The 27,510-nt window shown below is 55.4% G+C and overlaps 1 protein-coding gene across 4 annotated transcripts; it reads right to left on the bottom strand.

Annotated features, from left to right (window-relative positions):
- Positions 1 to 239: 239 nt before the first annotated feature.
- EHD1 (EH domain containing 1) lies at positions 240 to 27,299 on the bottom strand. 4 transcript variants are annotated; one of them, XM_033203890.1, is made up of 7 exons: positions 27,203 to 27,272; positions 26,196 to 26,520; positions 25,443 to 25,869; positions 21,600 to 21,697; positions 6,640 to 7,052; positions 1,937 to 2,101; positions 240 to 1,471 (listed from the first exon to the last, which is right to left on the bottom strand). In XM_033203890.1, exons 3-7 carry the CDS (start codon positions 25,844 to 25,846, stop codon positions 947 to 949), a joined length of 1,605 nt encoding a protein of 534 aa, XP_033059781.1. In that variant the 5' UTR covers positions 25,847 to 25,869; positions 26,196 to 26,520; positions 27,203 to 27,272; the 3' UTR covers positions 240 to 946. The 4 variants fall into 4 exon arrangements, with proteins under 4 accessions (XP_033059781.1, XP_033059778.1, XP_033059779.1 ...); XM_033203887.1 differs by lacking the exon at positions 26,196 to 26,520 and having other exon boundaries at positions 27,203 to 27,299; XM_033203888.1 differs by lacking the exon at positions 26,196 to 26,520 and having other exon boundaries at positions 27,193 to 27,290.
- Positions 27,300 to 27,510: the final 211 nt, after the last annotated feature.

The raw sequence follows: 27,510 nt of genomic DNA, 5'->3' as shown, positions 1-27,510 counted from the left end.
GCACTTCCCAAAGCTCCAGTTAAGTGAGGAGGGGGCAGGAGCTGGGATGACCACCCTTCCTCAGCCAGGAAACGCAACGCTGGGGTCCAGGAAGGGGGTGCTCCCCGGGTACCCATATCTAATGCCCCCTGGGCAGGACTGCCCTTGGCTGGAGGGTGGGAAGGGGAGACAAAAATCACAGCTTTTGAACAGTGGTTGGGAAGTTACTGGGAAATTTGGTCAAGTATGAAAGATGTCACTTTACAGAACAGAAACTAGCTTATGTATTTTTCTGGAAGATGGTTCTCCTACTCCCTGGACCCCTGAAAAAGGTTGCTGGGCCCTGCTTCTGTGACTGCTGAGCAGGGTGGCGCATCGGAGCTGGTGGGGCGTGGGAGGAAAGGGCAGGGCCCGCGCATGGGGAGCCTGGGCCAGGGAGGGGAAGGCACAAGAACCCGCTTCGCCTGAGAGCACGGGGGAGGCAGAGCCGGGTGAGGAAGGAAGCCACGGCCCCGTGAAGCAACCTCAGCTCAGAAGCAAACGGAGGGTACCTGGTGTTCCTGTCCATGCAGCCCCAGCCTAGCAGCTGCCAAAAGGGCGACCTGGCTCCCCTGCGGTCACAGTCGCTGCACTGTCCAGCTGCAGCCAGAGCAGAGCAAAGGCCGGTGGGGGGCAGAGGCTGTGCACATGTGGCTGTCACACAGAGGAGGCGGCGACAAAGAACGCTGCCTCTAACGTTGTATATTAAAATATCCATAGTTCTTGTGCACAAAATTCCATCATCTCACCCCTGCCTCCCCCACCAGGCCCAGGAACAGCCTTAAAATAAAGATGGTGGTTTTCCTTTTCGAGAGGCGAGGAAACATCCACTCAGTCTTTATGGACCTTGAGAAACGGTGAGCCTTCCCCTCCCCCGTCTCTGCCTCCCAGCCGGGCGTGCAGATGGCAGGTGCGGGGCCGGGTGCCATCACTCATGCCTGCGCTTGGAGGGCGGCACCAGGTGTGGGGGCAGGTCAGCGGGCAGCTCGTGGCCCTCCAGCTTGACCTTGATGAGGTGGTTGGCCAGCGCGAACTCCTCGTCGTCCAGCAGCCCGTCCTTGTCCACGTCGGCCAGCTTCCAGATCTTCCCTAGCACGGTGTTGGGGAGCTTGGACTTCACCATCTCCTTCTTGGCGTTGGCGCCCGTGATCTTGCCGTTGACGGGGGACAGCGTGTAGAAGATCTCATCGTAGGTGGGCTTGTCCTTGCCCACCACCCACTCCACGTCATCGATGCCCTCGCCGGCCCCCTCGCCGTAGCCGTGCCCGAACGGCCCGTTCATGGTGCCGTCAAAGGCGCCACCCTTGACCACCTGAGAAGGCATCAGGGACTCCTCCTGCCGCACCATCACCATCAGCCGCGCGATGTCGTTGGCCAGCATGTCGTCCACCGTGTCCAGCAGCTTGGGCTTCAGGGCCTGGAACTTGCTGAAGTCCTGGGTCTGCAGGAGTTCCTGTGGGCAGGGGAGGAAAGACAAGGGCTGGGGAGGGCGGCCCCTCCCAGACTCCAGGCCAAGTGGTTCCAGTGAGGGCTTCACAAGCAGAAAGTGCTGCTCCCCCCGACTAGCAGGGGTGACTCGGCAAACCCCTCTGGCTCTTGGCTCTCTAACCTGTACACAGGAGGCAACTCCAGCTCTTTCCTTGCAGGGCGGCAGCAAAGGATTAATGGACAGGGCACTAGAGCGGCTGGCACGGCCCTGCCCTCCCCCAACCATGCAGGGTGAGTCACCACATTCCCCTCTGCAGTGTCACCGCCTGGGTCAACTCTGAGTTGGGTGGGGTGCCGGTGATTAACCCAGCTGCTTCCGTTCAGGGAGGCCCTTCCCCATGGAGATGGGATTCCCTCCAAATCCAGTGCCCTCGGCCTTCCTCCTGCCCTGATGGCCACCAGCCTGCATGGGGCCTCGGGACAGCCGTACCTGCATCTTGCGGAGGCTCGGGAAGTCCCCAGGGGAGATCTGGTGCTCGCGCTCAATCTTCTGGTAGATCTCTCCCAGGTTGTTCACCAGCTCTTTCTTTTTGCTCTCTTTACCAAAGACATTGGGCATCTCCTTCTTGAGGGAGCTGATGATGTAGGCGTGAACCTGTGAAGACAGAGGGTGGCCATCAGGCGCTGTCTTGTCCCAGGCTGCCCCCGAGAACAGAACCTCCAAGGACACTCCAAGGATACTCCAAGGTGCTCGCTCAGGAACAGGGAAGCGGGAGGAATGGGTCAAGCTTAAGGCCGCTGCCACCGCCGGCTCCCACAGGCCTAGGAACAGACACCATCTGGCAAGAGCCACAGTGTTCACTGCCCCGGGGCAGACGGCAGGACAGGAAAACGCACTTGAAACAGAAGGCAAGAGCCTTGGCCTTGCATGGATCATTGTGATGATCCAGGAACAGTAAAACCAAGTCTGTCAACCCAAAGGAGGCCATTTGTTGTGCACCGCTGGGCACATCCCATACCCTCCATTCAACCCTCACCGCAGCCCTGTGGGGTGGGATTCTCCCAACCCCGGCCCTAAGCAAGGCTGGGAAACGCTGCCTGGGACACTTGGCTCCCACGTGGAGGAGCTGGGATTGGAACCCAGGGCTGCTGAAGGTGCCTCACAGCCCATGTTCTTCCTGTTTCTCTGCAAGCCCCCTTCCCCCGAGCAGGGAGCAGGCTTCCGGCAGGGTCCACCAACCTGCGTGTCCAAATCCCTGCCGAGTGCCAACGGAGCCCACAGAACTCCAATGGGCCCGCGCCACACTCCACTCCATCATCACAGCTCGGATGACGAAGGATTCAAAAAATCCCACAAAGGCTTCTCTTGGCGGCTGCCAGCTTTATCCAAGCGTCAATACCTTGCTTAGACGTGCCAGTTCAGGGCGGTACCCCCTTCATTTCCCCGCAGCAAGCTGGGAACCTGGCACCCCTCGAGAGCAGCCCAGCCCTCAGATCCCTCGGCCTTGCCAAGTCGTGTCCAGCCACGGAGGGCTACGGCCAGCCAGCCTCGCTGCCCTTCTCCCCGGCTCCAGCCCATCCACCACCCCACTCAGCCTGAGCCTGTTTGCCCTGGGCAGGGGCCTGGTTGAGAACTGCCTGAGGGAGACAGCCCCGTGCCATGTGGGTCTAGATCTAGGGTCTCCCAGGGACACTGTGGCAGGCAGATCCCAGGCCGGTGGGAGTCACCACAGAGAGCACCATTCACTCAGGAAAAGGAAGTGGCAGGTGTGAGGCAACACTGGAGGCCACAGAGTTTTTCAGGCGCGGTGACTCAGTGTGCCTAGGGCCTGGTGATCACACACGGTCTCACAGACAGGCAGGGGCTCATGCCCGCCCCTTGTCCTGTCTGTCCTCAAAGGTGGCTGAGCAGGGGAGCTATCTCTGCCTTGCAAGGAGAGGGCCTCAGACAGGGCCACACCCACACCCATCAGCTCAGGACGTCCTTTGTCCTTTTAGGCCGGGGTCACTCACCTGGGTTTTTGCACGGGTTCCTCTCTCAAAGCTGACTCCACTCACAGGGAGGCTCCAGAAGGGAGATCTCTAGAAAAACATCCAGCCAGCCAGGCATGGTGGCTCACGCCTGTAATCCCAGCACTTTGGGAGGCCAAGGCAGGTGGATCACCTAAAGTCAGGAGTTTGAGACCAGCCTGACCAACATGGTGAAACCCCATCTCTACTAAAATGTAAAAATTAGCCGGGCGTGGTGGTGAGTGCCTGTAATCCCAGCTACTCAGGAGGCTGAGGCAGGAGAATGGTTTGAGCCTGGGAAGTAGAGGTTGCAGTGAGCCAAGATCATGCCACTGCACTCCTGCCTGGGCCACAGAGTGAGACTCTGTCTCCAAACAATCAAAAAATAAAATAATAAAATTAAAAATAAGAACACCACGCAGCCCTGTGTCCTCCAGAGCAGGCATCTGATCCATGCCGGTGCACACAGCTCACGGAGGTTCAGGCCAGAATGAGAATTCCTCATCTGCAGGTGAGGTGGGACCCAGGGTACTTGGGACACAAGGGGAGGACAGTGGTGGCAAAGGATGATGAGTCAGTTCTCACTGCTCAGGCCAGGTAGTACCCACATGCCCTCTGACTGGCCTCGAGACAGAGTGGGTACGAGGGTCACTGTGCTCAACGCCTGCAGAGTCTCCGTGCCTCTGAGGAGGCAGGGGCATGGGCTTCCCAGGAAGTGCCCATCCTTAGTCCTCAGCTATACTCTGGAGATCGGGGGACTGTGACCCTGGCCACAGGCACAGCTGCCACTGAAGCCTTAATGCCCACACAAATGTCTGCCCTGGTACCCCCTGCATGCCATGAGGTGGGGGCAAGCACCCTGCTCTCTGTGCTGTCTTACTGAAGAACTGGGGACGTATTACCAAAGGGCCTGGCTTGGCAGGCAGGACAGGTCCCCAGCCACGCTCTGGCCTGGCCTAGAGATGGGAGCTACAGCAAGGGCTTTTTTTTTTTTTTTTTTTTTTTTTTAAATTAAACAGAGACAGGGTCTCACTAGATTGCTCAGGCTGGTCTCTAACTCCTGGCCTTAAGGGATCCTCCTGCTTTGGCCTCCCAAAGTGCTGGGATTACATGTGTGAGCCACCATGCCTGGCCGGAGCCTATTTTTTTCTTTTTTTTCTTTTTTTTGAGATATAGTCTTGCTCTGCCACCCAGGCTGGAGGGCAGTGGCACGGCTAACTGCAACCTCTGCCTCCTGAGTTCAAGTGATTCTCCTGCCTCAGCCTCCCAAGTAGCTGGGATTACAGGCACGTGCCACCACGCCTGGCTAATTTTTCTATTTTTTTAGTAGAGATGGGGTTTTGCCATGTTGGCCAGGCTGGTCTCAAACTCCTGACCTCAGGTGATCTGCCCACCCACCTTGGCCTCCCAAAGTGCTGGGATTACAGGTATGAGCCACCATCCCTGGCTGGAGCCTATTTCTTTTTTTTTTTTTTTTTTTGAGACGGAGTCTCGCTCTGTCGCCCAGGCTGGAGTGCAGTGGCCGGATCTCCCCTCACTGCAAGCTCCGCCTCCCGGGTTCCCGCCATTCTCCTGCCTCAGCCTCCCAAGTAGCTGGGACTACAGGCGCCCACCAACGCGCCCGGCTAGTTTTTTGTATTTTTTAGTAGAGACGGGGTTTCACCGTATTAGCCAGGATGGTCTCGATCTCCTGACCTCGTGATCCGCCCGTCTCGGCCTCCCAAAGTGCTGGGATTACAGGCTTGAGCCACCGCGCCCGGCCTGGAGCCTATTTCTTAAACAGCCGAACCCTGTGCTAAGAGCCTGAAAGAATAGCTAGGTGCCTTGCTAAGATACAAGTGTGGGCTTGGTCACTTCTCAGCTGTTCAATCTGTGTCAAACACTCCTGTCCACGGGGCCAACCCCAATCATAGCCGGGACTGTCACTCTTGGTGACTACTCTAGGCTGGCTCACAATAGGGTGTTATCCAAAGTCCGACACCCTAAGGGCATGTGTTCTGTCATTCTGTGTTGGAAGGGCCTGCTGGTGGCATCAACCTTCGTATCCTGGCCCCAGCCACGCTGGCTCTCAAGTACTTGGTCAGCCACTGAGATTCCAAACCCTTCGGCCATTCAGAGGCTGCTGATAGCTGCCACCAGGCCTGGGCTGCCAGGAGACGTAAGGATGGTCTGCGAGGCCTGCTGGACTGATACCACCTCAGCGTGACCTTGGCTTCCGTGCCCAGTGCTCCCCAGTCTAGAGGCTGGCACCGTCTCCTCACGAGCTGGCTGCTTCACAGCTTAAGCTTCAGCTCCTGCCAGGCCTCCCCTAGCCCTTCTACTCCACTGGGACAGCCCTTAGCGCCAGCTCCCACAGCAGCCTGTGCTCACTCCGAGACAACACAAATAACTGATGTTTAGTTTTTGTTTGTGTGCTCTGCTTCCCCCATGAAGGCTGAGGGGTAGACGGGCTGTGTGTCACTCCCCGCCATGTCCCTGGCGTCCAACATTGTGCTGAGTGCACTTCAGGCTCAGTAAACCCCAGAGGGGTAATCCCAGCACGCTGAGAGGCTGAGGTGGGCGGATCACCTGAGGTCAGGAGTTTGAGACCAGCCTGGCCAACAAGGTGAAACCCTGTCTCTACTAAAAATACAAAAATTAGCTGGGCATAGTGGTGTGTGCCTGTGATCCCAGCTACTCGGGAGGCTGAGGTAGGAGAATCATTCGAACCTGGGAGGTGGAGGTTGCTATGAGCTGAGATCATGCCACTGCACTCCAGCCTGGGTAACAGAGCCAGACTCTGCCTCAAAAACAAAAACAAAAAACCCTACAGGGAAGCCAACAAGCCTCAGAGCTCTATCTCCCAACACCCCATTTCTGAGGCTGCCTCCTTCGCTTCAGCGGTAACTTCCTGTGTGCTGTTTCTGTGTTGTAAGCATAGTCAAACCCTTCTTGAAAGTAGATGGGGTATGAACCACACACAGAACAGGTTTAGAGGGAGGCCGGGTAGAGAATCTTAGTTAAGAGCAGGCTGCACGCAAGTGCTGACCAAAGACTGGTTTCTGCAGAGGGAAACAGCGCAGCGCAGGTCCGCCTGTGCAGTGAGCTGGGATGGGTCTTGGGCAATCCCGGGCCCTGAGTGCCTATTTCAGAGCCCCACGGCCCTTCCTGGCAATAGGCTGCTCCCCTCACCCCGGGGTCTACCTTGGCCAGCCGTGCCCGCTTGATCAGGTCATTGAGCTTCCGGAGGGCAGCGTTTCGGGGCAGAGACTGGATGTCCTTGAAGAGGTCCTGCTCCTCGGCCTCAAAGAGCTTGCGGTTGTCGGGGATGAGGAGCGGGTGGGACCAGAAGGAGCCGATGTAGACCCTGACCACCTCAGGGGTGTTGATGATCTTGCCCAGGGACCACATGAGGGCCCCGTACACCCGCATCAGCTGCTGCGTCTCGATCTGGTCTGCCTTGTTCAGCACCACGCGGATCTTGTCCTCATGGTTCTTCAGAGCCTTGATCACTTCTGAGAACTCATCGGAGATGTCCAGCTTGTGGGCGTCGAAGAGCAGGATGATGCGGTCCACACGCTCAGCGAACCACTCCAGGACAGCTGCAAAGTCATAGCCTGCGGGGAAGAGAAGGGAGAGCTCAGGGGTGCCAAGGGACCTGCTGCTCTGATGGCTCTCATCTCCAACCTGGCCTGGTTTTTCTCAGCCTGAGATAGTTTTCAAAATTCCTACAGGCCGGGCACAGTGGCTCACGCCTGTAATCCCAACACTTTGGGAGGCCAAGGTGGGAGGATCACAAGGTCATGAGTTTGAGACCAGCCTGGCCAACATAGTGAAACCCTGTCTCCACTAAAAATACACAAATTAGCCGCGCCTGGTGGTGCGAGCCTGTAGTCCTAGCCTACTTGGGAGGTTGAGGCAGGAGAATCACTTGAACCCAGGAGGAGGAGGTTGTAGTGAGCTGAGATCGCGCCACTGCACTCCAGCCTGTGCAACAGAGCAAGACTCCGTCTCTAAATAAAATAAAATAAGCCGGGCACGGTGGCTCAAGCCTGTAATCCTAGCACTTTGGGAGGCCGAGACGGGCAGATCACGAGGTCAGGAGATCGAGACCATCCTGGCTAACACGGTGAAACCCCGTCTCTACTAAAAACTACAAAAAACTAGCCGGGCGAGGTGGCGGCGCCTGTAGTCCCAGCTACCTGGGAGGCTGAGGCAGGAGAATGGCGGGAACCCGGGAGGCGGAGCTTGCAGTGAGCTGAGATCCGGCCACTGCACTCCAGCCTGGGTGACAGAGTGAGACTCCGTCTCAAAAAAAAAAAAAAAATTCCTAGAAGGTGCTCATCTAGACAGTACAGCACCCTGAGGGCAGGATTATCTCCCCTATTCCTGCCCCCACCATAACACTCCCAACCCATGTAGCACTTGGCATAAACAGGTGCTAATGCAAAAGTTGTCCCACAGTGCAAGCTCTAAGGTGGGTCAGACGAGGGCAAGAGTGAGGAGACCCAGCACTGTGCTCAGCACAGCACAGACGGTAGATCATAGACTCCAGTGTTGCCACCTGCCAGCTGTGTGCCCTGGAAAGGCAGTGACAAGAGGCGCCTGCAACAGTAACTGCAGCTGCTCCTTGTTCAGTGCTGATGTGCCAGGCTCCCCATTTTGCAGGATCTCACTTATTTTCTGCAACAAGGGTTGGCAAACTACAGCTCAGGAATCAAAGCTGGCCCACCACCTGTTTGTATAAATAAAGTTTTATTGAAACACAGCCACGTTCATTTGTATTATCCATGGCTTCTTTTGTCTAACACAGCAGAGTTCAGTCGTTGTGATAGAAACTGCAAAGCTGTGAAAGGTCTGCAAAGCTGGAAGTATTAACTATCTGACCCTTACAGAAAAAGTTTGCTGACCTCTGCTCTACAAGAAGCCCAGGAAGTGCTACAAACCACTTCCCCTTCCTAGGTCTTAAATACTTCTCCAAAACAAAGTGGTTGGACTGGATAGACTCCAGCTTTAGGCTCTATAGTCTTTTTTTTTTTTAATTATATTCTTTTTTTTAGAGACAGGGTCTTGCTTTGTCACCCAGGCTGGAGTGCAGTGGCACAATTTTGGCTCACTGCAACCTTGAACTCCTGGGCTCAAGCCATCCCCCCACCTTAGACTCCTCAGTAGCTGGGACTACAGGCATGTGCCACCATGTCTGGCTAATTTTTAAATTTTTATTTTGTAGAGATGGGGGTTTCACTATGTTCAGCACTATGTCTATGCTGAACTCCGGGGCTCAAAGAGATCCTCCTGACTTGGCCTCCCAAAGTGTTGGGATGACAGGCCTGAGCCACTGTGCCTGGATTCTTTTTTTTTTTTTTTTTTTTTTTTGAGGCGGAGTCTCGCTCTGTCGCCCAGACTGGAGTGCAGTGGCCAGATCTCAGCTCACTGCAAGCTCCGCCTCCCGGGTTTCCGCCATTCTCCTGCCTCAGCCTCCCAAGTAGCTGGGACTACAGACGCCCGCCACCTCGCCCGGCTAGTTTTTGTATTTTTAGTAGAGACGGGGTTTCACCGTATTAGCCAGGATGGTCTCGATCTCCTGACCTCGTGATCCGCCCGTCTCGGCCTCCCAAAGTGCTGGGATTACAGGCTTGAGCCACCGCGCCCGGCCTGGATTCTAAACTCTATTCTATATTGCTTCCCATCAACCCATTACAGCCCAATTAAGGCCCAACAAAAAAGCAAACTCTGTTGCCTGTGGCAGAGACTGCTAGCTGAAATTCCTCCTAAAGGAAGGAATTAGATATAACTATCTAGTTTCAGCTGGATTCATGGCCTCCCAGCTGGAGATTGCATTTCTCAGCCTCCTTCAGCAGAAACGAACAAGGAAAGGAGCATGAGCCCTTTGTTGTTTTCTCCCTCCTGAGGACTGGGACACTGATGTGGTGGGAGGAGCTGGAGGAAGCACCCTGGGTTCAGAGATGAAAGCTGCATGTTCAGAATGGCCTTGGACTGTTGTTTTTCACATCAACTATCGGCTATCTGACTTAAGCCAATAATTTTTGGGTCTCTGTAACAGCAGTTTAATTTAAATCCTATATGACAACTAGGCCTCTTCAAAATAGTTCCACCTGGACAACACAACAAAATCCCGACTCTACAAAGGTGGTACCGGCCTGTAGTCCCAGCTACTTGGTAGGCGAAGACAGGAGGATAACCTGAGCCCAGGAGGTTGAGGCTGCAGTGAGCCGTGATCATGCCACTACATTCCAGCCTGGGTGACAGAGTGACACCCTGTCTGAAAAACAAAACAAAACAAAACAAATCCTCACCTCTTCCTCTGGCCCTAGAGTAAAACTTCTGTCCCTCCCGGTCTAGGAAGAGTAAGGAGTGACAGGCGGGCCATGTGGAAACAAAGGCCTGGAGTCCTTGGGGAGCTTGGGCCCCACCCCCGAGGGGCCACATCCTCTCTGCCTGATTCTGGGCAAGGCTCCACGTCCCTGGCTCAGTCTTCCCACAGGTCCCAGGCCACCCAAATGTAGGCTGGCCCTCTTCAGAAGCACGAAGTACTTCCCAGAGAGCAGTCAGGCTCTGGAAATAAGTGGGAGAAGCCACTCCTGCACACAACAGTCTGACAGTCGCCCAGCTTGGACCCAAACCCGTCCTCACCCCACTGCCCACTCCTGGCATCCCCGTGAACAACACTCACCACCCTCTGGCCAAGCTGGGGATGGACACGGGCGCTCTCTAGACTGAGGGGGATAGAAAAACAGCAGCGAGGTGGGAGCTCCAAGGGAAAAGCAGCAGCTGGACAGGATCGCCCATGGTGATGGGAGGGCAGCCCTGCCGTACCCCAGTGGGAGCTGCTGCTGACTCCACCACCGCACGGGCTCCCCCTTGGTGGCATCCACTGCTCCCACCCTGCTAAGCCCTCCAGGGCGAAAGCAGGTCCACAGCCCAGGCTCCCGAGAGGCCGCCTCCATGCACAAGCACGCCAAGATAAACGGCACCACCGGGTGTGCAGAGCCAAGCTCGTTCATGGGATAAACACTCCCGCCGCCCGCCCCGGCCCTAGGCCCAAGCGTGCTTGGCGCCATCTGTGAGCCCAAAGCCACAGGAGTGCGGAGCCCCTCCCCACACCTGATGCTCCCAGAAGGAACTCAGGCCACTAAGATGGCTCTGCACTCCACTCCCGCCCCCTGCCACTGACTCTGTGACCTGAAGTTCTTTTCTTAAACTTCTCAGTTACTTTCTCCATCTGTGAAATGTAAATACCAATTCCTCGGCCGGCGCTGCAGGGAGGAGGGCATGTGGGAGCACTAGGCCTCCAGCCCAGGACCCGGCAGGGACAGCCTTCTCCGCAGGCAGGGGCCGGGGAAGCCAGGGCTCTGTGGGAACAAGGGGACAGCGGCCTGGGACCCATCATCGGTCAAGAACTTTCATCCTTGAGCAAAGTCACCAAAACATAAGGAAAATCCCAAATCCACAGCTTCAGCCACACAGCCTTGGCAGCCTCTCCACAGGTGATGTGCAACCATTCCTTGCCCCAGCCCAACAGGAAATAGGGCTCTCGGACCAGAAGCAGCCCTGAGGGCCAAGCTTCTCAACAGGGTAGGAGTGCGGGGAGCCAGGGTCCTGGCCTCCAGACTGGGCAGGGAGGCCCGATCAGCCTTCCAGAGGCTTGGGCGGATGGTCAGAGACAGTAGAACTGCCAGGTTCCCTGTGCCCAGAAGGTGTGGAAGGGCATCGCGCCAGGGCACCTCATGCCACCACAGGCTCCTGCTTCCAAAGTACAAGGCCCCAGGCGCCCGGACTCCCTGCAGCTGGCTCCGAGCTCCACAGGAGGGGATGCCCAAAGGGTGAAGTCTCAGCAGAAAACCAGAAAGAGAGGCCAAGGGCAACATGAGGGAAGCAGGGGCAGGGAGAGGCCACCTCTGACCCCAGAGCCACCAGGCCACACTAGCTGAGCCTGCAGGGCCTGCCTGGGGCCCGCAGCACACAACCTTTTATGGCCAGCTCTGGGAACGCAGGTCAGTACTGAAAACGCGATGACTCAAGGACTGAGGCTCCTCGCTCAGCAAAAAGGGGGCCGAACTTCTCCCCTCGACAAATCATTTGTCGTCAGCCCGCCACAAGCTGAAACTAGAATTCACACAGCTGGGGAGGCTGTGATGCCAAAACTGAGTTCTTGGGAATAAGGGCGCCCTGATGGGCTGTGCTCAGCCCATGTTAGCTTTGGCCTGGGAGTCAGAACGGCGCCTGGGGAGCTGAGGTCACCCTCCCAAACTCCACCCAGCAAGGCCCCACTCCCACCTCCCCCTGGATGGCTGGGGGACCCTGGGGAAAGAGAGAGAAAAGAGGAGAAGGAAGAGTGAGCACTCCAAAACTTCCTGCCCCAGGTCTAGGAGCCCGGCCCCACCTGCCCGGAAACCCAGTTACTGGCCATCATCTCAAGTTGGACTCAACAGAAGTAAGTCCATTTTTTGCAGGTGAATAACATTTCCTGTTTACTATAGAAAATGTGCTTTTGCTGTGAGGGAAACACAGTGACCGGCCAGCCACACCCACAGGTGACAAAAAGGGCCACAGCACTTGGGCCCGTGCCACACAGGCATGTGACCAGGTAACTGCAAGCCCCACCAGGCCCACTGGTGCTCCTTAGCCCACCAGGTCCTCACTGCCCTCAAAGCACCTCACTCAGTCTTAAAGACGCCGGGTTTCAAGAGGTGCCAAAGGCTACACCGCACAGCGGGAGCATCGAGCCACTCTCTGGATCAGAGCTGGACGGCTGGTGACAAGTACAGAACAGGGCTTGCCAGCACCCCGGCACTGCCCAAGGCAACAAGCCTTCAGGCTTTGGAACCCACCAAGGGAGGGTCCTTGCTGTTAGCTTGACTAGCTCAGGCCTCGGTGGGAGTGACAGAACTGACACCTAGCAAAAGGACACAGAAAACATGGCCCAAGCTGGTGGGCTGGAGAGAAAGGCCCACCTGCAGAGGGAGTGGTTTTAGTGAGTAAAAGCAAGAGCCCCCTCTGATAAGCAATCGTGAGCCACCAGGAAGCTCTGACTCAGAAAATCCTGGGACCTGGAAGACAGGATGCTAAGTGATGAAATAAGCCTGTCACCTTTTCCAAAGATGACACACACGTAGCCAACAAGCATATGAAAAAATACTCATCACTAATCATTAGAGAAATGCAAATCAAACCACAATGAGACACCATCTCATAACAGTCAGAATTGCTATTATTAAAACGTCTAAAAGTAACAGATGCTGGTGAGGTTGTAGAGAGAAGGGAACATTTATACGCTGCTTGGTAGGAATGTAAACCAGTTCCGCCACTGTGGAAAGCAGCTTGGCAATTTCTGAAATAACTTAAAACAGAACTACCATTCGACTCAGCAATCGCATTACTGGGCATAAACCCTAAAGAATAGAAATCATTCTGCCATAAGGACACATGCACACATATGTCCATTGTAGCACTATTCATGATAGCAAAGATGGAATCCACCGAAATACTCATCAACAGTAGACTGGATAAAGAAAACGTGGTATATATACACATAGAATACTATGCAGCCATAAAAAGGAACAAGATCATGACCTTTGCAGCAACACGGATGGAGCTGGAGACCATTATCCTCAGCAAACTAACACTGGAACAGAAAACCAAATACTGCATGTTCTTACTTATCCGTGGGCGCAAAACATCAAGTACACACTGCAGCAGAGAAGAGAGTAGACGCCAGGGCCTGCTTGAGGGTGGGATGAGCGAGGACAGAAAAACTGCCTAGCAGGCTGGGAACGGTGGGGCACGCTTGTAACTGCAGCACTTTGAGAGGCTGACGCAGGAGGACTGCTTGAGCCCAGCCTGGGCAACATAGCGAGACCCCCTCTCTACAAAAATTTAAAAAATTTGGGTGTGGTGGCACACATCTGTATTCCCAGCTACTCGGGACGCTGATGTAAGAGGATTATTTGGGCCTGGGAGGTTGGGGCTACAGTGAGCTATGATTATGCCACTGCACTCCAAGCCTGGGTGACAGAGCGAGACCCTGTCTCCAAAAAAAAAAAAAAAAACTGCCTATCAGACCTATCAGATACTATCTTATTACCTGGGTGATCAAATACTCTGCACACCAAACCCCACCACACTCCATTTAACTGTATAACAAATCTGTACATGTGCCCCTGAACCTAAAATGAAAGTTTTTTCAAAACGTCCTGTCCCAAAAGGATACGGCACTGTAGGATTCCACTTACAGGAGATACCAGGAGAAATCAAGTGCGCAGAAAAGGAATATAGAATGGGGAGTGTAGGGGCCGCGGGGCGCAGGGAGCAGGGAGGGGAGCTGGTGTTGAGCAGGAAGCGTTTCCCTTTGGGAACTGAAGAACTCTGGAGCTGGATGGTGCTGACAGCTGAACAATGAAGAACGTGCTAAATGCCACTGAAATGCACACCTACAAAGAGTTAAAATCGGCCGGGCGCGGTGGCTCAAGCCTGTAATCCCAGCACTTTGGGAGGCCGAGACGGGCAGATCACGAGGTCTGGAGATCGAGACCATCCTGGCTAACACAGTGAAACCCTGTCTCTACTAAAAAAATACAAAAAACTAGCCAGGCGTGGTGGCGGGTGCCTGTAGTCCCAGCTACTTGGGAGGCTGAGGCAGGAGAATGGCGTAAACCCAGGAGGCGGAGCTTGCAGTGAGCTGAGATCCGGCCACTGCACTCCAGCCTGGGCGACAGAGCGAGACTCCGTCTCAAAAAAAAAAAAAAGAGTTAAAATCTACTTTTCTGGGGTGCATGACCAAAAAACGTGGTTAAAATGAGGCCGGGCGCAGTGGCTCACACCTGTAATCCCAGTGCTTTGGGAGGCCAAGGCGGGCTGATCACCTGAGGTCAGGAGTTCAAGACCTGCCTGACCAACATGGTGAAACCCCGTCTCTATTAAAAATACAAAAATTAGGCAGGTGTGGTGCTGTGTACCTGTAATCCCAGCTACCCAAGAGGCCGAGGCAGGAGAACCGCTGGAACTCGGGAAGCAGAGGCTGCAGTGAGCCGAGATTGTGCCCCCACACTAAGGCCCGGGCAACAGAGCAAGACTCTGTCTCAGAAAAAAAAAAAAAAAAAATGCTGGGTGTGGTGGCTCATGCCAGCAATCCCAGCACTTTGGGAGGCTGAGGTGGGTGAATTACCTGAAGTCAGGAGTTTGAGACCAGCCTGGTCAACATGGTGAAACCCTGTCTCTACTAAAAATACAAAAATTAGCCGGCCATGGTGGCGCACACCTGTAATCCCAGCTACTTGGGAGGCTGAGGCAGGAGAATCGCTTGAACCTGGCAGGCGGAGGTTGTTGCAGTGAGCCAAGATTGCACCATTGCACTCCAGCCTGGGCAACAAGAGTGAAACTCCATCTTCCCCGGAAAAAAAAAAAAAAAGATTAAAATGGTAAATATGATATGTTAGGTGTACTTTATCACAATTTTTAAAAAGTGAAAACGAAAAGTCCTGGGGGTGTGGGATGAAAGAACAGAGCGGCTCCAGGCAACCAGTCTGAGCCACGCGTGGCACCTCAGGGTAGCACGCACGCAGGTGCCTCTCATGGCGACCCACATCCTGCCCAGCCTCCTCCAGCCACTGTGGCTCTGGGGTCCTCTCTCCAGGCGCTGGCCTTAGAGGATCTGCCTTTCTGACAACAGCCGGACCATGTTTCTTGCCAGTACAGAAGGGGAAAAGGGAGGTTCTCAGGCCTCCCTGCCCTACCCCAGCAGCCTCCAAAACACAGGTAGTTCCAGCCGCAGGGGGAAAAGCTGCTTTATACATTCCAAAGATTTCTAGAACATGAAACAATAGAGGGTTTGTCTTCAATCAACTTTTGTTTCCTGTCATTCAAGCTGCGTGGGCTTTAGTATTTCTCGCCCTAGCTCTCCATCACACACGTTTCCAACGCGTGCTGGGCCCAGGAAAACAAAACAGAGATCTAGGAACTAAGAAGAATCCGTACCCCACGCCTCGTTCCTGGGCTTGCTCAGGCTGACACTCCTTGGGAAGGGTTTTCCAGGGGAACACAGAGGCGCCTCCATTCCTCAGCTTTACCTGAGAGCAACAGCAGCACACATCCACACAAAGCATGAACTTGACTCAAAACTGCCCCAGGTGGAACAACCCAGGCGCCCCTGACAGGTGAACGGATGACAACTGATGGTACATCCCTATGATGGGACAAGGAACCCCAACAAAGAGGAGCGGGCCACGGGTGCTCTCAAACACACGGATGCAGCTCAGAAGCATCCTGCTTAGTGAAGGTGGAAGCAAAAGGCTTCATCCTGTATGACTCCATTTAGGTACATTCCGGAAAAGGCAAAGGTCAGTGGGCTGCCTGGGACCAGGAGTGACTATAACGGGCACGGGAACTTTCGGACAATGGGAATGCTCTGTGTCATGGTGGTGGCCGTCCAGGAATGCTTTGTACAGCAGGGCACCTGAGGAGGGTGGACTTCACTACACACAACGTAGACCCCAGCAAATCAGACAGAAGCAGCAAAAGAGGGGCGGGAGGGGGCAGAGGAGCTCTGGAATCAGGCCCACATTTCCATCCTGAACCTTTTACTCAACAACCAGCTGTATGACCCAGCAGGTCTCTGCTCTCAGAACCTCGGTTCCCAGCTTCTCAATCTGTAACATGAAGAGAGTAGGTTTCCAGCTCGGGAGGGCCGCGGGAGGATGGAGTGAGCCTGGCACACTGCAAGCAGGAGTAAATGTTTGCTCTTATTTACTCGCAGGATTTGTATTTTGGGCTTAAGAAGCTCAGATTCTGATGGGTGTGTAGGCAAGGACTTCAAACGCATGAAGAATGCCTCATCCCCCAAATATAAACGGAATGTTTGCAGGCGCTTGGCCAGCTGCTCCCCAGCCCACCACCAGTGCGCAGCCTGGGGAACAGGTGCCGAGCGCAGGCAGCGCCTGGTACGCCTCCTCTGCGGCAGAGCCTGCACGCCCCCAGCAGAGGCTGAGGCCAAAAGCTGTCTTGGCATCCTGGCCTGCTGGGCCACAGAGGGAGGCCACAGTCAGGTGGGACAAGCAGGGGGTTTCGGGAGGCCTGGAGCTGGGAGCAAAGGAGGGCCTGGAACCCAATGGGAAATCCCGGCTGAGTCAGCGCTGCCCTGATACTCCCCAGGATGTTACTCAGATCATAGTCTGGAAAGCCCTGGGCTTTTCAATCTCTTGACTATGAACCAGCTGACACTTGAACACTTAATTGTGCACCAGGCACTAGGGCAAGAGCTTAACATGTAAATTCCAGTAATCTACAATAACCAGAGCAGCTGTGCTGTTTCCTGATGGACTGATGCAGCTCTCAGGGACTATGGCAACTCCCTAGAGCCACCCAGCTCCCCAAGTACTGATGTGGGACTTGAACTTCTGATCTACCTGTGCTGTGGATGCTGAATCCAAGAGGGACACAGCACGTGGCCTGGCTCACGGCCTTTGGGCTGCCCCTGGGAGCATCTGATGGTCTTCGGAGCACCCTGGTGAAACCCCGGCCTGAGGGGGCTGCTGGCAGCGGCATCTCCATCTCAGGAGGTGCCGACAGCAAGTGGGGGCGGCCCACCGCGCAGGCCCGCCTCTGGGCCAGAGGGCTCAGGACACACAGGTGGGAGTGTGGGCAGAGGGACTCCATCCAACGACTAAGGATCAGGACAGCTCCCAGGCTTAGAGGGAGCCTGCAGACCACCAGAGGGCAAACGAGAGCCCAGGCCACCAGGCTCCCTGGATAGCCCAAGGGGTCATTTATGGCTGGAGACAGGGAACAGGGAAGACAATACCAGCACTGCTGTTCAAAGCCCCAGACCTCAGGTCCATTTCAGGACTGGAGTCTAACCTTGGGCGGGAGAGAAACAGAGGGTGGCCTCTGTGTGTCTCAGGGGGGCTGAGAAGACCTCCACAGTAATGACCCAACCAGGGCAAAGATCTGTCTGACCCAAGCTCTCGGCACTCCTGGACCCGCAGCTTTCACGCCAAGGCGCCCTTCTCAGCTCTGCCGCAGCAGGAGCACAGCCCCTGCCTGGGTCCAAATCCTAGCGCCGACACTTGCTGGCCTGGCTGTCATCTTAGGCCAATTACTTAACTTTCCTAAGCCTCTGCTTCCTCCTCTGAAAGGCAGGAGCTTCCTCCTAGATGCAGCAGCTGTGATAACTCAGTGGAACTCACTGACGTGGCAGTGGCCAGCAGAAAGTCAGACACAAAGCTGGCCAGGTCTCCGATCTGCTACTGCAAGTTGAAGCAGCACTACCCTGCTGATACAGCTTTCATGGGGAGATTGAGGCACAAAAACTCCCGCTTTGTTCACAGTTGCCTAGTGACCACGATGGGGAACGAACTGGCCGGGCTGCCCACAGAGGCCCCGCCAGGGGATGACTCGGCATCCAGGCACTGCTGGGACCACGCAATTGGTCCTCAGCCCCTGGAGCCAAGGGCACCACCCCTGCCAGGCCCAGCTGCCCTTTGTGCCCTTATCAGTCACACAGGCAGCACTCAAGAATGAACGCAGCCCCCAGAGGCCACCTTTCTCTGCTGACACAGGAGAATAGTATCTTTAAAGTCACTCAGATTAGCACACAGGCAAAGGCAGCCCGAGAGACCCCAACCCGGCCCCCTTCTCGTCCCTGAGGCAGTCCTCAGGGATCCCTGACAGAGCCCGGCTGCATCCTAACCGCTTTGGGCCTGCACCAGCCCACCTTATCTTTCCAGACCATATTTCCTGCACACATTAGGACCATGGGGAAAGGGGAAAAAGAGTCAGGAGAGGCCAGGAGGGGCCAGACAGGGTGGGAAATGGAAGTAAATGAAATCAGCAACCCCAATGTCCATCCATGGCCTCCACAAGGACATGTTTCCAGGGAACGGGCTGGCAGGACAGGGGAGGCATGTCACGCTGGGGCCCATGTGTGTACTCTGCCGGCCCTATCTTTCTGAAAGGGAAACACCTGCTTTCCACGCCACCAGCAAAGGCAGTAGTAGGCAGCCAGCCCTGCCGGGAACGTACTGCTCGACTCCGACTTCCTCTGCTGGACAGGCCACACGGGCCTTTCCATGACTGATGGGCATGGCCTCCAGGAAACAGAAATCCACTCCTTGTGTCCACCTAGTGGGGCTCATCCTGGAGTTTACACCTAGCACCTCCAAGAGGTACTGAGCGATGCTTTCTTCTGACAATAAAACACCAACATCGGCCGGGCGCGGTGGCTCAAGCCTGTAATCCCAGCACTTTGGGAGGCCGAGACGGGCGGATCACGAGGTCAGGAGATCGAGACCCTCCTGGCTAATACAGTGAAACCCCGTCTCTACTAAAAATACAAAAACTAGCCGGGCGAGGTGGCGGGCGCCTGTAGTCCCAGCTACTCGGGAGGCTGAGGCAGGAGAATGGCGTAAACCCGGGAGGCGGAGCTTGCAGTGAGCTGAGATCCGGCCACTGCACTCCAGCCTGGGCGACAGAGCGAGACTCCGCCTCAAAAAAAAAAAAAAAAAAAAAAAACCAACATCATTCAAACCCTAACCAGGTAACTTTTAGTAAGACACATCTAAACCAAGGCCGCTAGGGCTATGGAGGAAAAGAAAGGGTCGAGTAAAATCGGTTTGATCTTCTGCTACTTCACAGCAGGAAACCCCTCCTCCAATCAGAGTGATGTACTTCTGTTTCAGCCACCAGCTCCTTCCTGCCCATGATGGCTAGAGATGACCTTCTGTGGATACAGGGCGGCCTGGCCTCTCAGGGATGCAGAGGGGCCACACTTTGCGCCTGGAGGGGACAGGGAGGCCACACAGGCAGAACAGGTCAGCACACTGACAGCAGCCTTGTGTCCTGCTGGCTCGCTCCTCCAAACTGTCATCTGTACAAGCAACTCCAAGGCGGGGACCACAAGGAAACGCCTACGTCCACCCCTTGCTCCCAATCAAAATGCCATGTTGTGTCTGCAGATCCACTGATATGGAGCATACACTTTGGTGCTTGTCCCAGAGACAGCCAGTGTAGACACCTCTGCCTGCCTCTTTCCTACCAGGGAAAGGAAGCAGAGGGAGTAAGAGGTAGGGAGGGAGTGTCTCAGAGGGCAAGGGTCAAGGCAAGCAACACAAGACATACAACCCCAGCCGAGCACGATGGCCCGCGCCTGTGGGCCCAGTTACTCGGGAGACTAAGGTAGAAGGATCGCTTGAGCCCAAGAGTTCAAGGCTGTGATGATGCTTTGAGAGGCTGAAGCAGGCGGATCACCTGAGGTCAGGAGTTCAAGACCAGCCAGCCCAACATGGTGAAATCCCATCTCTACTAAAAATATAAAAATTAGCCGGGCATGGGTGGCGCACACCTGTAATCCCAGCTACTTGGGAGGCTAAGGCAGGAGGATCGCTTGAACCAGGGAGTAGGAGGTTGCAGTGAACCGAGATCGCACAATTGCACTCCAGTCTGGGCGACACAGTGAGACTCTGTCTCAAAAAAACAAAAAACAAAAAAACAAAAAAAAAGAGTAACTTTTTCAGATTTTCTGACCTTGCTTTGGCAAATGACAGGGTTTTTGCTTATCAGGTATTTACTAAGACTAGGCTGGAACAATAACAGCAGTAAGAAATAAAAATACTAGCCCTCGTGTTATTTTTTTTCTTTTAGAAAGGGTCTCCAAATCTACTCCCTTGAACTCCTAAGAGCATCACTATCACCAGGGGTGGGAGAATCTAACAGCTTAACTGGCAGCTCTGAAACCAGATGAGGGGCAATGATTTCAGTACGCTCTGATGCAGTCCCACACGGGCAAGGCCCACAAGGCTGGAAGGAAAGAGAAGCAAGGTTTCTCAGCTCCAAGAACAGAGTCCCCACGCCCTCAGAGCCCCAACAGAGAGATACGTGCACCCCAAATCCTAGGTGCCGGCTTGGACTGCAAGGCTTACCCACCACAGGCCAGTCCAGAGGGTAAGGGACACGGGAAAGATCTGCAAGTTAATCATCAACAAACTTGCTCACTTGTCCTCAACCTCTCTTTGAGTTTGATCTTATTTCATTTTCACATTTGGAGCTGTAGACTCCACTCCACCTGCCGGGTACCAGCCTAAACTCAAGCTCCTCCCAGAAAGCATCAGGCCCCAAAGTGCCCCACCCTTCTGCGAAAAAGGGGCAGTGACAGATGGGAGGACCCAATTCAGGCTCATCCTGAAACAGATCTTCAAAAGAGCTTGGCAGAATCTAGGCAGGAGTTTACACAATTGGAATGGGCATGGCGCACTACTGCACAGCATGAAGGCCTCAGCCACGGAGGCTGCTATCAACCTCTAAACAAATACACGCAAATTTCCACCAGCCCCTAACTGTTTCATGAATTTCTACCAGCTTCTCCTTTTGCTTGGCTCTCTCTCAGTCCTGCTGGACTCATGAGGAACGTATATGGCTTTGGGGGGGCAAAGGTTTTTAAATACAGACTAAGGCTAATAAGCTCTGGGGACCAGGGGGCTTGTTCACAGTCAGCAATGCTTCCTGCACGCTCACAGCATGGCCCAAGGCCCATTCTGATCCTGTTGTTTCCAGCATGCCCCAGGGGTTCAAAAGCATGACAGCCACACAAGATTGGCTGCAGTCTCACCGTGGTTGCTCCCCTCACCTGGGCCCAGGGAGCCAAGGAAGAAAGCAGCTCCCGTCCTCTCAGTGCACAGAGCACGGTGGAGATGGGAGGCTAATGTAAAATGGCCACATTTTTTTTTTTTAGAAAGCCTGAGACTGGAAGAAATCTTGAGGGCAGCCGGGCACAGTGGCTCACACCTGTAATCCCAGCACTTTGGGAGGCCAAGGTGGGCAGATCACGAGGTCAGGAGTTTGAGACCAGCCTGGCCAATATGGTGAAACCCCATCTCTACTAAAAATACAAAAATTAGCCAGGCGTGGTGGCAGGCGCCTGTAATCCCAGCTACTCGGGAGGCTGAGCAGGAGAATTGCTTGAACCTGGGAGGCGGAGGTTGTAGAGAGCCGAGATAGCGCCACTGCACTCCAGCCTAGGTGACAGAGTAAGACTCCGTCTCAGAACAAAAAAAAAAAAGAGAAATCTCAAAGGCAGCCTCTGAACCAGGTTGCAGATCTTAGAGAGAAGGATCTGTGACAAAGCCAGCGGCCGAGCTGCAGTCAGAGCTGTTTACCTCTGCTGATCCGCTGCTTCTCTCCAGACAGGATTCCGGGGGTGTCGATGATGCTGATGCTGTCCAGGACAGGGTTGGGCAGCTGGGCACACATGAACCTACATGAGAGCAAGAGCCAGAAGAGAGGCATCAAGACACAGTCATTGCTGCTCCGGACACAACAAAGGGCTCTCTGTACTCCTTCGCTCCATCTGTGGCTTCCTCTCCTGAAGCGGGGAACTGACAGGTGGTTTTCTATTGTCTTAGTTTCCCGGGGTGGCCGGCAAATTGTACAGACTTTCTCAACCAGGAATGCAACCAGCAGGCTCAAACTGACCCACACGGGCACTTCCTCACGTTTACTTTTCCCCTAGAGCTTGAGAGATCAACTTTCAAGCTGCTGACTTGTTAGTGAAAACTGTGCAAGCCTAGGTCACCATTCAATTCAGAGGGGAGACAGAAGGTCACACCGGGACCTTGAAATCCCATCTTTCCACCACTTGGCTAAATTTCCACATTGAAGAGAGCTGGCCCCTTCCTACTACTGCTACGGCCAGCCCTGCCCTTTCAACCAGCCGCTCGGGTGAGGGAATTGAAACGGACGCCGACAAAAGCTGGGGACCACACAGGCTGGTAGACCGTGGGATGGAGAAGCACAGACACCCTATTCTCTGAAAGTCAGAGCAGGCTCAGGAAGAACAAGGCCACGGAGAGGCTGGCGACTTGTGGGCCAGGGCTCAGCGACGCACATCTGAGTTTCACACTAAGCTTATAACAGCCCAGAAAGGCAAGCGCAGTCCTAGTTGAGAGCAGGGATCCTTCACTGGACACAGAAAAAGCTCCTTTAAAAAATTCTCTGAAAGGCCAGGTGTGGTGGCTCACGCCTATAATCCTAGTACATTGGGAGGCCAAGGTGGGCGGATCACTTGAGGTCAGGAGTTCAAGACCAGCCCAGCCAACATGGTGAAACCCCATCTCTACCCAAAATAAGAAAATTAGCTGGGCATGGTGGCACACGCCTGTAATCCCAGCTACTCAGGATGCTGAGGCAGGAGAACTGCTTGAACCCAGAAGGTGGAGGTTGCAGTGAGCCGAGACTGTGTGCCACTGCACTCTAGCCTGGGCAACAGAGCGAGACTCTGTCTCAAAAAACAAACAAACAAAAAACTTCTCTGAAAAAGGTAGTGAGAGCAAAGAAAAGACTGACCTATTATCTGTAGGACACAGACTTGAAGCTGCCTTTCCAACAGAGGGGAGGACTCCCAGCCGATCAGCTTCTCCCTTTGGCCCCATCCCCCAGCGACCAGGGGCCTGCAGGCAGAGGGCAGCTGGCCAGGGCAAGGGGTGCTCTGTAAAGCAGTGGAGCAAGACCAGCTGACCCACAGGGCGAGCAAAACATGGGCCTCACTCTCCCAGTGCCAGCAGCAATGCACGCAGGTCAGGCCTGGCCTTCCTGCTGGGGACAGGAGGCGCTGGAGAGATGATTACAGAATAGAAGAATGGGAAGCCAAGTCACATATGTAAAAATGCCTCATAAATGAGCCCAGAAAGCAAGTTAATATCTACAGGACCCAGAAACCAGCTGCTCTGCAGAGCCCAGGGTATATGGCAGAAAACAAGAAAGGCAGCAAGCAGCAAAGATGCCTCTGATTCCATTTCACCAAGGACGCACAGGTGGCAGTCCCAGTTATGCAATGAGTTTTCGCAGGACACTCTTAGGACACCCTGACTGCACCTTGCCTTGGTCTGCTCCAGCTGATTTTATTCTTAGAGCAGCCACATATGGGAAAAAGGTCGGAAAGTCAAGTTCAGGACTCAATGAGTCTCTTTAAGACTCAGCCGGGAGAGGCTGTATCAGCCAGAGAAAAGCCCCCTGTGTTGCACCCTCCTCGCCGGGCACACTCCCCACACTACACATCCTGACACAGCTCGGGGCCTCAGCGCGGGCTGACAGGGCCCTTTCAGCAAGGCCATCAGTGATCAGGGATCCTCTGGAGATGAGGTGGCAGCAAGAAGGAAATAAATGTATGCCACCTCTCAGATCCTGTGGCACCAAAGTCATCAAAGCACCGGTCTCGGACAAAGCAATCCTGAATTGCTCTTTTTCAGGTAGAGGCAGCAGAAGGCAGTAACTGGCTGCGCAAAAACCAGGCAGTCAGTGCTGGCTGACCTAAGGGGTGACTTCCTCAAATCGGCTGGACCCTCTGAGCCTTGGTTTCTTGAACCAGTGAGGTGGGGGCTGCGGAGACAATGTCTAAGATCCTTCCAGCTCTGAAACTCTAGGCTTCCAAATTCAGAAAACTGGTCCTGTGCCATGTTTCTCCTTTCAAAAAAGGTGTGCCCTCACAAGGAAAGTGACGTGCTCAGGACAGCAGAGGCAGCGGGGGCAGTGACCCTTCCCACGGTTTCCCAAAGTTTTGCATGGAAGCAGAGACCTAACACTTGGACTTTCTGGCACAGCCGCCAAACTTTTCACAGGGTCGAATGGCTCCCACCAGCTAATGGTTTCAGCTAATCACTTCTCTACCAGTGCGCAAAGCACAAATCTTGAACCGAGGTAAGGTCAGAGCAAGAGGACCCCGCCTCTTCAGGGCCCCTAGCCCAAAGGGCTGCACTCCACCTGGCCTTGATAGACAAACGCCACAAAACAGGAGGGCAGGCTGAAATGACTGGAAGTGGCAACAGACCCTGCTGAAGGTCAGCTCTGTGCATGGAGTAGGCCTGGTCACCGGCTTGGCTCTAGGGCAAGCTGCCCTGCACGGCTAGATGGCATCTGGAAAGGAATGTGACCACGCAGGGCAAGCAGGGCGGCGACCTGGAAGGCAGGATTCAAAGATTCCTTCAGAGGCTCTTCCCTGGTGCAGAATTTGAAAGGCATGTGGAGTCCATGAATGTGGGGTGGCAGGGAGGGCAGGGTCTGTGAAGTACTTTGGTAGGTAGTCCTTTGGTATGAAGTACTTTGGTATGCCTGGGGGTTGGGACTGGGATGTCTCAAGTTTCTTTGGAGAAAAGAGAGCCTGGCCATTGCACTCCGCGAGGGCGGAGGCACTGTGTTTCACTCACAGCACTGAGAGAGGCAGAGTCCTGGACATCACTCTCCTTGTGTGCAGAGGCCACTTCACTGGGAAAGGGAGGTCCAAGCGGGTGCAGGAACCTCAGATTCTGTCTCTCAGCACACAGAAGGGCTTAGGGCCAGAATCTCATTGCAGGGCTCCCACTGCCACCACCTCATCCTGGTTCCTGAAATCCCTGAAGGCAGCACTGACCTCTTGAGAGCTGCCTTTGGGAGAAGTGTTCAAACCTCAACTGTCCCCTGCCTCCAAGGGGCTGCCCCAAAGTCAGCAAGCCACAGTAGATCCTCCTCCTCCCTCCTACACAAAACCACCCTCCCAGGGGAGGCAGAGCAGACCCACCCGGCACCAGAAAAGGGAATGACTAAAAGTTTCATTGTGTTTTGCTACTGACACTTAAGGAGACAGGGAAGGGAGGGTTGATTTCCGTAAATTAGGTGCATCCAGTCTGCGGGAAGGAGGTGGAGACCAAGAAAAGGAGCTCAGGAATGGCTCAGCTTCCTACCCCGGCCCTGGTTCTGAGGGGAGTGGGGCTGGGATGTGCAGAAGGGCTCGGTGGTTAACCTGGAAGATTCTGGGGACAACAGAAGCTGGGGGAGCCGGCAACGCCCACTCTTAGACCCCCGGTGGGTTTTCTCTGGGAAGTGGCAGGGCCCTTGGACCAGGGAGTGATCACTGAGGGTCTCACTGGGGCCTCGGAGACAAAGGACGGCGGGGCGACAGCCACGGGAGGGTCAGGCTCCCAGTGCGGTGTGTGCCCCGGCCGCGCCCCCCTGGAGTGATGGGTGGGTACCTGTTGAGGAAAGCGTTGCCGAAGGCGTTGAGCTTGCGGAAGGGGCGCCGCGGGTCCACCACGAGCGCGTTGCCCGGCACCACGCCCTCAGTGGGGCCGTGCATGACGGCGATGAAGGAGTCGGTGGTGGGCTCGGGCCCGATGCGCATCCCCGGGAAGTCCTGCTCGATCAGGTGCCGGATGAAGGTGGTCTTGCCGGTGCTGTACTGCCCCACTAGGAGCACCATGGGCTTGTTGTCGAAGTCAGCGTCCTCCAGCGCGGGCGAGTGGAACTCGTGGAAGCGGTAGTGCTCCTCCAGGGGCAGCAGCTTCTGCGCGTACAGCTGCCGCAGCCCCTCAGCCACCGTCTGGAAGAGCTCCGGCTCCTTCTTGCGGCGGGCATCCTTGCTGACCCAGCTGAACATACTGCCGGACACGAGGCTGGCTGCTGCGGGGCAGAGCGGCGGCTGAGAGTGGGGCGAGGGCGCGGACCCGAGGCGCGGCCGGCCAGGGTAGGGGACGAGGAGCCACCCACACTGCGCAGGCGCACAGCCCAGCCAGCCGAAACGCCCCCTGCCGAATGGAGCGCGCTCCTAGCGGAGCGGCCTTTATAGGGTCAGTCCCTGAGGGGCGGCTCGCGCAATCGGGAGAGGTAGGGAGGAGCCCCTCCCGGCCCCGCCCCTCAGACTTGTGCCACGTCTTCCCCTCCCCCACCTCCCATTGGCTGATTCCACATCTCGCGAGGCTGTGGTCCGGGTGCCGTGGCAACCGTACCTGTTTCGCCACGCCCCTCGTGGGGAGGCTCGCGAAAGTCCTGCGGTTAGGAAGGCGAGGAGCAGGCGTCAAGCAGCGACGGTCCGTGGGCCTGTGCGCCTTCCGGCACCGTGGACCCCCCACACCCCCGCGGGATGGCTCCACGAGACACCCAGTGCCCAGTGCCTTGGTTCCCTGACTACGCGCCGCGCCCGCCGTTCCCCACGTGCCGTCCTCCGGCTGGCTCAGAATCCCCGGAAGCATCGGAGTACCCCCGGGCCGCGGCACTTACTCCTCTCTGCCCAGCTTCCCAGACACACACTGTCTTTGTCCCCTCATGTTTTATCTGCTTTGGGAGAGGGAGAGGCAGGAAAGTGGTAGCAGAGCAAGCTGAGGGAGTAGAGAATCCGGGGCGGGGCGGTGACTGGGGAAATAAAAATGGGCAGGGAGAAGCGGGCACACGGGCACACTGACGGGCAGCGAGAGGCCTGACCTCCCCTCAGGCCGAAGGGGTGGGAGTGGGAGAGGTACGCAAGCGGGGGAGGACATGGGTGATACCGGGCGCGCGCGGGAGAAGAGAAGGCTTCCCCACAGAGGCTACAGCTGGGGCAGGGCAGGAGGACATGAGGAAGTTGCTGACCCAGCTGAACATACTGCCGGACACGAGGCTGGCTGCTGCGGGGCAGAGCGGCGGCTGAGAGTGGGGCGAGGGCGCGGACCCGAGGCGCGGCCGGCCAGGGTAGGGGACGAGGAGCCACCCACACTGCGCAGGCGCACAGCCCAGCCAGCCGAAACGCCCAGACTTCCTGGGTCAGCCTTAGAAGCCAAAGGGTTTGCCCTCTGGTCACTTGCGTTTTGGGAAGTGAAATCGAAAATTCCCTATGCGGAGAAGAGGGGAAGTGTGGGTGCAACAATGAAATCTTGTGGGAACTTAGGGGGAAATTTAAAAACCCAAATACTTCCGCTTTCCTCTCAGGGTCACCATCATTTACCATCTTTTACTGGGACCTATGCCTACCTCCCCTTACCAGTTCCTGGCTGTTCCATGGGGCTCACTCCCCCGCCATCCTGCCCGGCCACACACAGACCCCTTTGGCTGTCCAGGCTGGTGAGAATTTTCAGTGGGTGATGTCAGAACTTCGGGGACTGATTGTTATGTAACCAGTATCAAGACACCAACGTGTGGGAGCAGGACCCTGGGGGCTCTCGAAGAGTTCTGAATTGAACCTGCGACTTTGAAAGCCTTGGGTCCAACTTTCTCAACTTTCTCGCTTCTGGGAGATGTGGAAGCCTGGAGGGCTAGGGGCCTATGTCAGGGAGTAACTCGGGCTGGTAG

This window comes from Trachypithecus francoisi, unplaced genomic scaffold (assembly GCF_009764315.1).
Source record: "Trachypithecus francoisi isolate TF-2019V2 unplaced genomic scaffold, Tfra_2.0 Lachesis_group8, whole genome shotgun sequence".
NCBI lineage: Eukaryota > Metazoa > Chordata > Mammalia > Primates > Cercopithecidae > Trachypithecus > Trachypithecus francoisi.
This window is presented reverse-complemented; position numbering and strand designations above follow the sequence as displayed.

Bases quoted from the DNA above. Each gene is read 5' to 3' on its own strand.
- EHD1 (XM_033203887.1), bottom strand. The intron at 7,053-21,599 runs GTAAACAGCTCT...TCTTCCCCGCAG, and splicing joins GAAGCAGCGGATCAGCAGAG to GCTATGACTTTGCAGCTGTC. The intron at 1,472-1,936 runs GTACGGCTGTCC...CCCTGCCCACAG, and splicing joins CGAGCCTCCGCAAGATGCAG to GAACTCCTGCAGACCCAGGA.